Source organism: Berghia stephanieae, chromosome 8 (assembly GCF_034508935.2).
Source record: "Berghia stephanieae isolate SIO BIC M18660-M18661 chromosome 8, UCSD_Bste_1.3, whole genome shotgun sequence".
Taxonomy (NCBI): domain Eukaryota; kingdom Metazoa; phylum Mollusca; class Gastropoda; order Nudibranchia; family Aeolidiidae; genus Berghia; species Berghia stephanieae.
The window spans coordinates 780,719-796,691 of NC_088367.1; the positions used below are offsets into that span (position 1 = coordinate 780,719).

General features: G+C 36.8%; 1 protein-coding gene across 1 annotated transcript; it reads right to left on the minus strand.

Moving 5' to 3' along the window:
• Positions 1 to 1,461: 1,461 nt before the first annotated feature.
• Positions 1,462 to 8,304, minus strand: LOC144977987 (molybdate-anion transporter-like). The gene is made up of 2 exons (XM_078923393.1): positions 8,135 to 8,304; positions 1,462 to 3,743 (listed from the first exon to the last, which is right to left on the minus strand). The coding sequence occupies exon 2, from the start codon at positions 3,671 to 3,673 to the stop codon at positions 2,303 to 2,305; it is 1,371 nt and encodes a 456-aa protein (XP_078779519.1). The 5' UTR covers positions 3,674 to 3,743; positions 8,135 to 8,304; the 3' UTR covers positions 1,462 to 2,302.
• Between the last annotated feature and the right edge of the window lie 7,669 nt (positions 8,305 to 15,973).

Consider the following 15,973-nt stretch of genomic DNA (forward strand, 5'->3'; position numbering starts at 1 on the left):
AAGACTGGAATAACCCAGGCGTCAGCAGTAGTGCAGCGCCACAAATTGAGCTAGGGCGAGGTGGCTTACTCAAGGCCACAAAGCGCAGCGGTGGGTGATCAAACTCACTACCTTCAGGGTATGAAGCAAATACCGTACCACTGAGCCACGCTGCCCCATAAACTCCCTCCAGTACTTTCTCTCTCATATTTACAATGTACAGATAATCTATCAAATACTATCAAAGGAAAACAATAAAATAGAATTTGAAAAACAAAAGTAGCAAAACCTTTTTTATAATACCCCCCAAAAACAAGCAAAGCTCACACGTACTAGTGATTATATAACTAAACCCATTTCATCAATTCCTCTAACAGCTTGCTATGTGAAATGAAATTGCCACATACTGAGCTATTACTATTAAGGAAGGGGGGAGCGGGTTACTTGTCAATTAATAATCACAATACACATACAATGGGAACTTGAAATCGGGGACCTTTCCAGTTGGGACAAAAACCCTGGGAACAGAATTTTCTCTATATAATTTTCCCCTCTATTAAAATGAGAAAATGTCCCTGGCTAATCGGGACAAATGTGTCTGAACCTGATATTCATTTTGTTGACAAACCTATTGTAGCCTTTCCCAATTCTCCGCCTCAATCCCCCCCCCCCCCCCCCCCCCCCCCCCCCCCCCCCCCCCCCCCCCCCCCAAAAAAAAAAAAAACAAAAAAAAAAAAACAAACAAAAAACAACATTGTATGAACAATGCAAACAGAGGAAGAACACAAATCAAAATTGGTCTCTGCACAGACAGTCACACCAACTAATAGCATAGCAGTCAATGCATGTAGAATAAGGATGAACGATTTTGAGATCCAACATTGCCTTTTGTCTTCCGAGATGTGAAACATGTCTAATACATTAACAGTCAAACAGACCTGCCTACTTGAAACGTTAAAGAATAGTAATTTTTAGGAGATAAAAATGCTTGGCGTTACATTTAACTTTAAAAATCAACAATTTACCCTCACAGTGGTTAAATAACATTTCAAAATCTCTTTAAGTTTATATATTCTGGCACCGACTTTCATTTTTTAATATTAATAAGCTTTAATAACTTCGAGATGTTAATGAGCTTGTGAAACTGGAGTCAAAATTTCGTAATTCTACGGATTTTTCGCAATAGTAGGCAGGTCTGGTCAAGTTCAAAGAGGATGGGACCACAAGTCTGTGGTAGCATCACTGTCTGTATGAATGGCTGTTAACTCACTCAATCTTAGAGATTTTTGCTACTTTTCAAAATTGGAAAAAATGTATTAAAAAATAGCATGTACATAGATATTTTTATTCAACTACCATTAACATGTAAAAATCAAGAACATTAGCTTTGATACTACGTCTATAATTTGTCTCAGAAAAATTTAATAAATTGGCATGGGGTAAAAGTAACCCCGGGTAAACTACGGATATAATCTGTGTTATGGTTGAGTGAATTGATACCATTTTCCAGGTATTATTATATGATTCAATTGTTAACATTTAGATGTGTGCCTGTAAAGAATGGGGTGCATAAAAAAAACGTAAAAATATGAGAGTAGTGGGTTGTCTCTGAAGGTGGACAAGTACAAGGTGGGATAATAGGCAGTGACCTCTGCACTGAACACAGCTTAACTCGGAGCCCAATATAATTTCAAAAAGTTATTAGACTTCTGGAAGTCCTTTTTGTACTATTACTCTGAAATAAAATAAATAAATATATAATCTATATATACATTAATTTTCCACAATTTCACCACATTCTCTGCATTTCACAATGCTTCATTTATTTATCAAGCAGACATTATGGAGGAAAAAAATTAATTTTCATAGCGTACAAACCATTCCTTTTTCTGCTAATACTCTGACAATATATGTAACTGTCTACAGAGTTAAATGGAATATTGTGTGTAAATCGCCTTACAATGAGTTAGACATCATTGTCACCAATAAGTTCACTGCATACAATATAAAGACAATACACCAACCAGATAACCCATCAACGACACCATTACAAAATTGGGTATAAATCCTAACCCTGTCCCTTGGTCATGTTCAACACAGAGATCGCTATTATGAGAACAATTCACAAGTAAACAGCAATGTTATGGCTCATTGTTTTCTATTATTGAATGAATCTAAAATTTCAGATCATTAACTTACTTAAACTTGTAAAAATACAAAAAAGAAAGAATTTTTTTTTTAATGTCATAATTTTTTTCAACAATAAATAACATTAGCCATTGCATTCAACGAACCGAATAGAGATAAAAGTAAAAATGTTTTTTCAAAAAATGTTGTGGATATGCTCAGACTCCATTAACAATAAATCCCTGCCTTCCTCCTGTTCCTCTAGTTCACCTGGTGACAAAGGCATCTTCTTGAAACTCCAGGTAGCAAGGAGCATCAATGTGAGAAGACCAGCACAGACTACCAGTATCAAGTAGTTGCCATGAAGGAAGACATCCTCGTGAAGTAACATCAGGACTGCACAAGAGATCAGATTAAGTGGAACACGGAACCAGTTCATGATGGCATAGCGATGCTTATCTGGAATAACACGCATTCTGAGGATACTCATGGCTGGAAAATAAAGGCCGACACAAAATTGAAACATGAGGAATGCGACGAGGGATGTGTTGAGATGGCGAGTTCGGGGGTGGGTGGAGTAAACCAGGGTGAGAATTGAGGATAGTGAAAGTATGACGATGAAGAAAAGAATTTTAGTGATGGCGATTCCACGAGATGACATGACTTGAAACACCGCTTGCCCAATCAATATACATACCATGAAACAGGAAAAAACAATACCCAAAGATGGCTGACCTGGCTGAAGAATCGGTGTCCATAAAAATATAATGATATAAACTACACTTTCAAATAAAGCTTCAATAGCTCCAATCAACAATATCCGTCTATTGTTTACAATATCTCGGAGCCCTTCGTAACACAAATTTCCAAATTTTATCTGATGCATGCTATAATTCTCATTCCAATGCGTTGATATAATCACTCCGACAAAAATTAAAAATGGCACAGCCATTAGATAGGGTGCCACCGGTCCCATGCCAAACCACTCTGAGAAAACATTGGTTGTCACTCCAGCTAAAACTGCTAGAACTCCATTCCACATAGATGCTTTTTGAAAAGTGATAGGAATCCATTCCTTTGGGAAGTCATGTGTCTCTAAATGTTCATGGATGTACCATGCTTCAAATGCAGTGAACAAAACCGATGTTGCCAGCCCACCAACTAACCGTCCAATTAGCAAAACTCCATAACTTCTTGACAATTTCAGCAAGCAGGATACTGAGTATGCAATGGTGAAAAACATACAAAGCTTTTTCCGACCAAATTGATCAGCTGCTATAGGCGTCCAGGCACCAAATATGACAGAGGCAGCAAAACCAAACACGTATAGAACAGCAATCTGTTGTTCATTAAAGCCGTAGTAACTGTATAGCTTGTACAAATATGGCCCCTGAAGCCAATCTGCAAACATGGCTACAAGATAAACCAAAAAGTAACCTCTTTGAAATTTGATGAATTGTGGATTGTTCCCGACAGATACATTTCTCCTTGTCCGATGTGCCCAGTACTGAAAAATCAGACATAAGACTGACAGGGAAATAAACGTGAAGTAAGCCAGAATCATCATCTTGATTGTTGGCTTGTATCAGTTCACAATTATTTAGATAAAGTGGTTGGTTTCACACGCTTGAATCCATCTAAGGAAAAAATAAAAGATGAAAAGATCTTTTATTAAAAATATAACGACTGAATAATATGCATTATATGACCTCAGATAACTTTTTCATATTTGGGAAATGAGTAAGAGGGCCTACTGCAATTTGTGGGGTATTTTACCAATTCAAAAAATCGCTTAAGCTTGAGATCTTATTATCCCAATATAGTGCATCTCAGTTACAACAAACTCCAAAGGATCAGATGTCAATGTTTGCCATAACTGCCCCAGAGCTGCCAACCTACCGCAAAAAATGCGGAATTGTACGCATTTTCAGCGATTGTACGCATTTCCCCCAAGATTGTACCCATTTTCAGTGTACGGAGTCACTTCAGTTTTCTTTAGTTTTAATAGCCTGGATGCTCGTATCGCTGTTATCTTAAGCTTGCTGGATCGTGTTTTTGACCAATTATGATCTTCATGCTGGGGGGTAGAATTCTGAAAAGATTGGATTATAGTCTTGGGAACATCATTGTTGCTGCAATTGAGTTTGTGCGGTGTGACTTTATGTAAGTATACCTTCCTCTTACTTTCACAATGGTTAGTTTCGTCGATTTCAGGATTGTACCCATTTTTATGAAATCTCCCCCATTTTGAGGTACCATTGTACACATTCTCATCAGATGGGGTTGGCAGCTCTGCTGCCCCTAGCCACATCGCCTTACAAGCACCATAACACTCACAGGATTGATCCTTAACCCCCTATCAAATATATATATCTGTCATCTGCATTTTTTGCCAAATTGGGACCTACAATTTGCCAAAGTTTGCCAAAAAGACCCCCAAAATTTGCAAAGAAATTTGCCAAAAAAATTTGACGAGGAGAACTAAGCGTTTCAGTAAAAATTAACACGTGATACAGAAAAAAATATATATACAAGACAATTTATTACATTTAATACTGAGTAAAGTGAATAGCGTTGTTACAAAGACTTTAAAGGATCATTATCTGTAGAGAGTAGCTTCCTTTGGTTTGGGCCCAGGCAAAGCTGCAATATTTCGCACTTTTTTTTTCGTTATTTTGTTTTCGCTTCCTTTTCCCCAAAAAATTTGCCACGCGACTTGCCAATTTTGGGAAATTTACCAAAATTTGAGGATCGCCCTGATATTTGCGGCCGCAAAAAATGCAGATGACATATATATATATATATATATTTCGTGCGGCTATGTGGTCTAGTGGTATGACACTCACTTTCGGATCGGAAGGTCCTGGGTTCGAGCCTCCCACTCTGTGCATAGTTGAGTCCTTGGAAAAGGCTCTTTACTCACATTCTCTCACCGTACTCAGGTATAAAATGAGTACCTGGCCGTTAACACAGTTGTATTTGTCCTAAAAATTGTACAGTAGAACATGAAAGTAACGTACTCGGAAATAGCGAGAACTCGGAAATAGCGAGTAAAATCTAAATCCCCGTTTTTTTCTCTTATTTGAGTCAATAAAATTAGCATGCAAGTAGCGAGTATGAAAAAGAGGTCAACTCGGAAATAACGAGCATTTCCTGCCCCAGCCTAGGACTTCGAACGAAGTAAAGCAAAACACCAGACAAGGGCGATTTAAATGTTTTTAGCCTAGCTTCTTTTCTTTTCTTATTTTTCGTTACTAGTAGCCTCGTCTAGAGTACATAATAGGCGAAACAAATTTGGGTGGGGGTTGGGTGTGGGTGTTTGTGTGCGTGTGGGGGTCAATTATTCACCCAATGTGGTGCCGCCGAGGTAAGCACTGGCAGCCAACATGTCAACATGCCTCACTTCGCAGCATCGGTCAGCGAGTCACATTCGTTAACGAACCATCATTTCAGTGGGTCAGTGATTGAGTGATGCACTTGCTTACCTCATCAGACATGCCTAGTGCATACAAACACTCGCGCGCGCGCGCACACACACACACACACACACATACATACACGAAATCTTGATGGAAATGGAAGGGGTGGATCAACTTCAACCTGTGGCCATCATTACGTAGTTAACGAAGGCCGTGTTCAACCCCGTCCTCACCCCACTTTATCCACACACAGTCATTTGCACGCACGCGCGGCACACACGCACAACACACACACACACATTGTCTTTCCATATTTTTGTACGGCCGAGTGACCTTTCCTGGCAACTCGGGAATAGCGAGAACTCGGAAATAGCGAGTAATCAGGAGTGGACCCGTCGAACTCGCTATTTCCGAGTTCTACTGTAATAACAGGCGTCATGTCCCGTCCTACATGTTAAATGTTGCTGTTGACCAGGGACCCCTTGTAAAGCGCTCTGAGCACGTTTAGTGGATATTGCTCTATATAAAAAAAAGCTCAAAAAGCTCTATATATATATAGGTGTCACTATGTCATCAGGCGACCCATTGTTTTGTTTATCTTCCCCCTTGCCCTGTCTCAAAAAGGTTTATGTATTACTTGACATAGTGTCATCCTGAACTCTTTCCATCTCATGGTAAAACAAAATGTTCAGCTCAGTTTGCAAATAGGAGTTGATTCTCACAAGGCAATTCAAACCATGATATTGGGTAATGGATGTTAAATGGAAAACAGCTGCCATTAAGTTTAAGTCAAACAGAATCATAAACGAGATATCAAAAAGTGAGTGTATGATGCTGTTATGCCCTTGCACTGGTTGCTAGGACATAACCCAAACAAGTCTGGAGTTGACCAAACCCTCCTCGGGTTGCTAGATTATTTAAACATTTCAACCATCCAATCAGGGGGTTCGAACCATCGCTATATAAGGTGATGCACAAGGAGTCAGAGAGAGTTCTTTTAAGTTTCCTGAGTTGGACACAATACCGTCATTTCAGCGGTCGTGTTTTAGTTTATTATTTATATGTGCCGTGCTGTTCTTATTCGTGGATGTCAGGAGAGAGATATGCAGGATGAATGAATAAGTAGAGTTGTGTCGTTCCTATTTGTGTTGTAGATGTAACTTAAGTTTCTGTAATAAATGTATTGTGGTTGTTAATCTTGATTTACTTTTATTTTATCATTGTTATTTTCCTACCATGAAACACGGTTTTCTCTTTCTTTCTCTTTCCTCTGTTCAGGCTAGGCTCAGTGCATTGGCCTGATCTCCCACTCCCAGGGAACTTAGCAACGAGTTCCCTCTGTCTATCTTTCTCCTTGTCTTTTCTCTATGTTGACAAATTGGGCTATCTTGCTATAATGACTCTCCGGGAGCAGCTTATTCTTCACAATGCAAAGCGTACAGGTGTATGTCGTAAATTGGTGGTCTTTGAGCACTACATATTATCAGACTGGCATAGTTATATTATAATTTAATTTTATAAATTGAAATAAATTATCCTTATGGTCTCTAATTTGAATCTGCATGTGATTATTTTAAAAAATAGTACTTAAATCACAGTTGTGCATTACAATTGCGAACACTATGTGGTAAAAATAAATTTAGATGACGTGTTGTCTTTGTCTTGATTGATAAAAGACGTCAGATTCTCGTGGAGAAATTATTACTGAAAAATAAGGGAGGCCTTCCGAAATCTCCTCGTGCTAGCATTTCTTTCAATTTGTATTTTCACCAAGGATCTTTTGTTATGCGTTTATTTATTCAATTTGTCAATATATAGTAGCATTTTATATACTATAGAACAAACCTTGATAGATTAGTGAAAGTTTAAACTTTTCTAACACAACCATTGTTTTGGTTTTCCACCGTCATTTTGTTTTGTGAAGTATTGAAAGCAGTCCAAGGTTTGTTTTTTCTCTATTACTATTAGGGTTAGCTCGAGGTCGGAGAATTTTTTTTCTATTAGGGTTAGTCATAAGTCTAAGAAAAGGTGCTAGGGTGTTTGTTTTTCCTATTAGGGTTTGTTAAAAGTACTAGGTTTTATTTTTTCTTAGTTGAGGGAATATTTGAGTAGTTTCCCTTAGCACGAGGAGCTTTTGGAAGGCCTCCCAAAAATAATGCAAACAGTGATTATGTGAAATTGTGTTATTCAAATTTTAATCCAAACTAGTGCTTCACTTTCCCAATAGCTAAAATCGGCACCTGCCTTTAGCCTTTAGGCTGGACTGGAATCAGACTACCTGCAGAAAAACAGTGTTAGTCTAAGTCTAATTGTTAATAACTTCCCTCGTCCACAAGCCAATCAATAACCCCCACATAACACAAACAAAAGAAATAAAATAAAAAATGTTTTTGAAAAATAGACACCATCCCTCAATCATCGGACATATAATTATAATTATAGATTGAATCTATTGTATCACCATGTCAGTTGTCAGGTTGGCATCTACAACTTCAACTTCAGATTCAGACTCCAAACTCACTCAAACTCAAAGCAGACAAATTGAATTGGCCGCAAAGTTCTGTAGCGCCCGGCCCCGTCTATTTCCTCTGCACTGCGTTTTTGCTTACCTTTTCCCGGATATTATAAGGTAAAGAGACCATATGCATTCAAAGTCTTGTGTTTCAATCAAAGCATAATCTGTTCAAAGACAATGACTGGTTGCATTCTCTTCTTGCATTACCTACATATCGAGAATTCGGTACCTATGCCATGTCAACAAAAGAGGAGGAAGGAACTTCCATTCCTTTACTTCATTCCAATTCAAAAGAGCTTTCAGGTAGCCGAATAATAAAATCGAATTTTATATGAATGCCGTTTCTTCCTTTAAAATACATGTGTAGTATGATGATTTTATACTCCTTGTTTGTTTTTGTTGTTTTTTTGTTTGTTTTATTTTGGGTTTTTTTACAGTGCTTATGGTTCATTTTCGCTATCTCCCCTCGTAACCAACCGCGTCTGGCGGTATGCTGCGCGCCGTCGCACATACCACGCACAATTTGGTAACGAGGGGAGATAACGAAAATGAACCATAAGCGCTGTAAACAAAAGAAAGAAAAAAAAGAAAAAAACTTAAAGAATGGCATCATCATACACACATGTATACCTTTTTACATAGGTTGTCGGTCAAGCTAGTAATTTACAAAGCTTAATACAACGAATTTCGAGCTGTTGGTTAATGAAATTAAATCTTGGATGTACCATAACAAGATAAAATTAAATGATAGTAAAACTGAGATTTTAATGTGTGTATGGCCGAGTATCCTCAAACAGGCAAATAAATCACCTATTACTCTCGGAAATAACACAATAGAATTTTCAAATAAAGCAAAAAACCTTGGCGTCATCATTGATAAAGATTTTTCCATGACAAGCCACGTGAATAGCACCAAACAATCTATGTACATAGAAATGAAAAAAATAAGCAAAATTCGTCATTTAATAAGCATATAGCAGACCTTTTAATTAATTCCCTTGTTTTATCTAAATTCGACTATTGTAACTCCCTTTGGGCGAATTTAGCTAAAGACAAAATGAGTAAACTTGAGGTTGCTCAAAATAACGCAGCCAGGCTCATTGTGCGCAATAGCCAAAATACCCGTCAGCAACTCTCCTTCTCCGTGAATTATATTGGCTTCCTGTGGAAAAATAATAATAATATAATAATAATAATAATAATAATAATTAATAATAATAATAATAATAATAATAATAATAATAATAATAATATAATAACAATAATATTATTATTATTATTATTATTATTATTATTATTATTATTAATAATAATAATAATAATAATATAATAATAATAATAATAATAATAATAATAATAATAATAATAATAATAAGCATATTTATATAGCGCCTTTCGTCGATACCTCAAAGCGCTTAAAAAAAACAAAAACAAAAACAAAAACAAAAAATAAAAACAACAAACAAACAAAACAAAAAACAACAACAACAAAAACAATTCAACCAAGGTATCAAAACAATTAAGAGCATAAAAGGGCATCAATACATCATCAATATAAATGTCACATACAATACATTTAAAATTCAATTAAGTAAATATTTCCTGAAAAGATGTGTTTTCAGGGCTTTTTTGAAAATGTCTATTGAGCTCGAGAATCTCACAGATTGAGGGAGATCATTCCAAATCGTGGGTCCGATTTCATAAGGGACCTATCACGAAAATACTTAAGTTTAGTTTTCGGAGATATTAACAATTTTGAATCGTGGGATCTAAGATTTCTCAGAGGTACGTATGGTTGGAGTAAGTGTTGAATGTAGAGAGGGACAGAGGACTCAAATACACCAAAGCAGACCCTCCCATATTAAAGACCTTCTAAACATATATGTCCCAAATAGAAACTCGAGTATGAATGAAATGACAAGAAAAGTGATATAAATTTATAATCTGTTTTAAATTTATTTGGATTTCACAAGTTGTGTTATGGCCCTCAGATACAACAGGACGGGTGAGACTGAGAACCAGTCCTCACAATAGCACTAGAGGTCTTATATATATGCAAGATGTGATTTCCATTGATACAGTTTAAAGACTGTCCTTTTTTTTTTTTTATTCATTCTGGTTCACGCTGTAGCTTTGTTGGGGTTTTTTTTTTTTTTTTTTTTTTTTTTTTTTTTTGTTTCTTGTTTTATTTGGGCTTTTTTCTTTCAATCTAAGACTTGATTGAATTCTGACTCAATGCAAATCAACTTTGTTCCAACTCCAACTCCTCAATTTCAAATTACAATGAACTTGTGCGCCCTTCCTTCTCTGGTAACCTACAGGTTATTGGATATGTAAGTTTAATACATTTACGTCTACCCAAGGAATTTACCCAATGGAAACCGTACGGTGCTCTGATTGGCTAACCAACCAGCGGCCTCGATGAGAAAAAAATCCGCCATTTTGCTGTTGGCTGGGAATCGCGTTACTATAGTAAACAAGCGCTGATCGGCCGTTCATGAAAACCAGTTGCTGCTCGCTCGTTTAACTCAAAATTATTCAAAACGATCTCTCTAAAATGATATAAATGTGACTTCTTAAGGTTTTCTTCACGGTCAAAACCACATAACATTCTATTAATGATTACGTCCGGCAAAAAGGAATATTGACAGGTCGACCGAGAGGTGAACTCATCAAACGACAAACATCAATGCGAAGGGTAGAGAGAGAGTCAAACTATTGTTTGTCTTGTCCTGTTCTATATAGAGAAAAGGATAAATAGTATAGCCTCATGTGTGAGTGGTTGCGTGTCATAGTCATGTTTTTTAATTGTTTCTGTTGTCTATGTGTGTAGTGATGACGATCACATTCACTCCATCAGCGCGACGAAACTGCCCCCCCCCCCCCTTTTTTTTTTTTTCACATACACGTAATTCACATGAGTAGAGTTGGACTCGATAGTTCAGTGGTTTAGCATTACAGTTAGAATTATCGTTTACCGGCATTAAAAGCTATTTTAGAGGGGGAAATTCCACATTTTACTGCTGCTGCTGCTACTACTACTACTACTACTACTACTACTACTACTACTACTACTACTACTACTACTACTAAAGTTATTGAGAGAAAAATCTTTATTTAGAATCCTTGAGCACAGGCGAGCCGCTGTGTGTGTGTGTGTGTGTGTGTGTGTGTGTGTGTGTGACGTGGCTGTAGTCTAATTTTATCAGAATTAGGAGGCCAAGGAGTTATCTCTTTGGATATTAAGTAGGATTATATTTTTTTCCGTATTAATATTAGTGTAGTGGAAATTACAATGAGATCGTATTAAAAACAAAAGACTAAGAATAACATCAGATCGAGATGATTCTGATAGCAAAAAAGTAGGCTATATATGTGACATATTTAAATTCAGTCACCAAGCATGATAAAAACAAACAAAAAATCAACACAAATAATTTTAACCCTCTCCAGGCAAAAATTTGACGGTAGCATTTAAATATTTTTTAGTCGACTAAAACATAGTTTACTTTACTAAGAACATGCACATTTTTATGTTGATAGGGTTGACTGGTTGAAGATATTGTAATCCTGGATTAGGTCAAAAGAACAAAAGCAGAAGTAAAATAATCAATTTAAAAAACAAAAACAAAAAAAAATTGTCAACTTGGAACAAAACAGCACCAATGTCTAACTCTGGGACTAACCTTTAGATAACAAGTTGTTGGTGATGTTTTCTGGTCAAGTCTTTACAGGTGTTTAAAGAGTATTGTCTTAGTATGCTTTTGACGAACTGAGCATGTGTTGTTGAATATGTGTCTGTCTGTAAATAGTTTGCCGTGGTGATACAACATTGTTCTACAAAATATGGAACAAGCTTCTTTAATAATCTGTGTTACATGATTGTCCTCACTTTCAAAATGACTTTCCATGGCATGCTTATCTAAATCTGTAAAAATTGATGGCCCTAATCTTTCTGTTACTTTTATTATCACTTTACTTATTGTTGTGCTATTGACTGCTCTCAAAGGTCCCTCCTTGTGTGTAGTTAGAATTTCTCTCAAACAAAGGTCAGCTGCTGTAATAACTTTATAAAAATCTTCAGATGGATATAATAATCCCCCCTGTCTTTTCTTTCGGTAAAACTAGATGATGATGGTTTGCTTGAATCAGGATTGTCTAATGAGGCTAAAAAATCTAAACAAACAGAACATTTGATTTTGTCTCGTAATTTCCTTGCGATAAATCCAGACATATAATACAAAACATCTGAATGGTACTCTGAGGGCTGGCAAAGGGTTTTCGTAAAGATCATAGTTTTTCTGTCCAATTCAGGTTGAAAAGAGTTTGTCGAATTGTCAACAGTAAAAGATGAATTTTCTTGGAAAAGCTTATTTTCGGGGGCAGGTAAGCAATTAGCATTTTTGGAACTCAGCACACCATTCTTCATCAAAAGAGACCTGAGGGCATATTTAAATTGAAGGACATTCGGGTTATTATTCCAGCCACCTCTTCTTCGTATCCTTGAAAACAATGTCTCCAAATGATCTTGAGAGAGTCTGAAAGTAAGTATGTATTTGTAGTTATTGGCCAAAAGTCGCCGAGATATCAATTCTATGGATGTCAGTGTTGCCAAAAATCCAATAAATCCAGTTTTCCTCTTTGATTGTAGTATTGGCTTGTTAGTATTGTCACATAAAGATGATATATAATTTCTGGCAAAATGAATAAACTCTAATTTTTCCTCAAGATTTTCCTTTGTAATAGGGCTTTTAAATCCTTTTGTACAGAAACTACTGCTGTTGCATAAATCAAACAATTTATCAAATATACGAATAAATTTACAAGTCGCTTCACTTCCAGCAAATTCAGGCAACTTCAAGTCATCCCGAAGAAACGTAATGGCAGAAGCAACAGAAGAGCTTAAAGTTTGGGCAGCAAGAGAAACTTTCATTTTATTTTTCACATAATCAATATGTCTTCCTTTTAGCTTGTTGGCAAGGTTTAAATTACTTTCCAGCTGCAGCTTGTGAAGTGCAACAATATAAGACCAATCAATTCTCTCCTCTCCACGGCGCAAACATTTCAGGTCACCCAATGCATTTCTAACATTTTTTAACAAATGACAGGCATCAAAAATAAAGGGAATAGTTTTAGATGAATCCAAGGGGTGAGGAAACTCAGGATCAATGACATCTGAACTTATAGTGCATCCAATAGCAGTTGCAGTCGCTTGGTTAACATAAGCTCCATCACACACAACCCTTGAACAGAGAAGCCTGCCTCAGACAGCCAATCATTAATAATCCGTGCTTGCTGGGCTGCACTAATCTTATCAACAAGAAAATAGCCAATAGGGTGCTTAAAATATCGCTTTTGTCCAACGATGAGAAGAGTAAGACTTTCTGAAGCTAATGTGTCTGGTGATGCAACTTGAAGATGACCATGGTTCACATAGCCAGCATAGGTCTGGGATGCAGGGTCAAACACAACTTGCTTCCGAATAGACATCGAATCAAACATAAGACAAACATCCTTCATCAAATCATCCTTTTTAAGTTGAGCTTGCAAGGTATTAAAAACATCTGTAATAAATCCTGGGGAGACATTGTGGGATGCAGACCACCTACGAATGGTATCCGCATGAGGCAAATGCAAATACTTTCTCACATAATTATAAGCCTGAGCACTATAGAAGTGCAAGGAAACAGCAAAGGATTTTAATTCATCAGAAAAACGCATATTATTTTTGGACATATGGGCAGCTTTTAATTCATTTTCAATTAAAGTGAGGGTTTCCGCAGCAAAATTTTCTTTTAGGATGTCAACATTTTCTTCTTTCAACAACTTTTTCTTCTTCAAATCTTCCAAAAGGGATGAAATTTTTACATCTCGACGGGCCAACTTCTTCCTCATGCTACTGAGTTGTTGTTTTTGATGAAGCATCTTTTCTTGGCAAACAAGCAACTTATTTTGGGTCTCTTCTAAGTGGCTTTCAACTGAAGAATAGGCATAATTATGTTCATCAACTTTAGGGGTCTTACTGGGTGTAGCATCTTCAAATGGAAAATTGGGAGCAGCTCGTTTTCGAGGGGATGATCTTGTCTTTTTAATGGCAGGAGACTGTTTATGTTGGGGATAATTTGGAAATACAGATGGGACAGCATTCTCTCTCAATTTTTTTTGGTCTAAGCCGAGATAATAATCTTCTAATAAAAAATGGACACTACAGACCCTATCATTTTTTGTAGGTCTCCACTCTGACCCATCTACATTCTTCCTGCTGATTTTAGTAATCCACTTGGACAACAACTCAGGCTTCATCCATGGAAAGCTGAAAATAAGTGAGGCATTCTAACTAGGACTATCTTGACAATTGGTGTACTATAGTGAAAAACAATCTATCCAGTTGAATTATTTTCTACTGGCAAGGGAAAGACTCCTGGATACCTACCTCCTGGATACCTCTGTATAGAGCTTTTAGACTTGGTGTAGTCTCCTTCGCTCCTCCTCATCTATTAATGATTGGACCAATTTTTATAATTGAACTTGTTTCCTAGGGTGTTGCTTATCTCCAACTCTGCTTTGAATTTATTCAAATTTTTTGCTGATACTGTGGTTTCTTGTAGTTTATTCCAGTTATTTACAATTCTAGATGAAAAAAAGTTCCTTCTTTCATTTGTTTTAAAACGTTCTTTTTTCAGTTTCTTGCTGTTTCCTCGTGTCTGAATGTTCTTGTTTGGTTTAAGGAATCCTGCCTCTACCCTGTCTATTCCCTTTACTATTTTATATGTTTGGATCATATCTCCCCTTCTTCTCCTGTAATCTAAGGTCGGGAGATTTAATTCTTTCAATCTCTCACAGTATGTTTTGTCTTTCAGGTGTGTGATAAGTTTTGTTGCTCTCCTTTGCACTCTTTCCAAACTGTCTTTGTCTCCCTCAAACTTCGGATACCATATGCAGTTAGCATATTCCAGCTTTGATCTAACCATAGTCTTGTAGATGGTAGTCATGTGTTTTGTTTTCAGATTCTTGAAATTTCTTTTCACTATTCCGAGTGTTTTACTAGCCTTAGATTGAACATCTTTAATTTGCTTCTTGAAGTTTAGCTTCCTATCAATAAATACTCCTAGGTCTTTTTCCCCATTGGATTTCTGCAGGGGTTTTTCTTTCATTATATAGTTTGCTTCTCTGTTGTTTTTTCCTAGGTGAAGAACTGCACATTTATCTACATTGAACTCCATCTGCCATATTTCGGACCATTCTTCAAGCTTTTTCAAATCTTGTTGTAAGGTGTTTCTTTCTTCTTCTGTATTAGCTACTCCATAGAGCTTAGTATCATCGGCAAAGATTTTACATTTAGATGATAGATTGTCTGGCAAGTCATTGATATAAATCAGGAAGAGAACTGGTCCCAGTACACTTCCTTGTGGAACTCCACTTGTTACCAGTCTCTCTGTTGATGCTGTTCCATTCACTATCACTTTTTGTCTTCTATCTTTGAGGAAATCTCGGACCCATTTGACTGTCTGATCATTAATTTGATACTGTTCCAATTTCCTGATTAGGCGCCAGTGTGGAACTTTGTCAAATGCCTTTCTGAAGTCGAGGTATATGACATCTAAATTGTTGCCTAATTCCAGGTCTCTCGTCCAGTCATCCATTGTTTCAAGTAGGTTTGTTACTGTAGACCTTCCCGCCATGAAACCATGTTGATCTTTGCTGAATAGTTTGTTCTTGGTCATATGATCAACCATTTCTTCTCTAATCAGCTGTTCCATGAGCTTGCAGACGACAGATGTCAGGCTCACTGGTCTGTAGTTTTCTGGATTTTTTCTGTCTCCCTTCTTGAATATGGCTGTGACGTTAGCTTCTTTCCATTCCCTTGGTAGTCTTCCTTCTTTCATCGACTGGTTAAATATCTTGGTTAGGGGTTCTACTAGCTGCTCTGCTA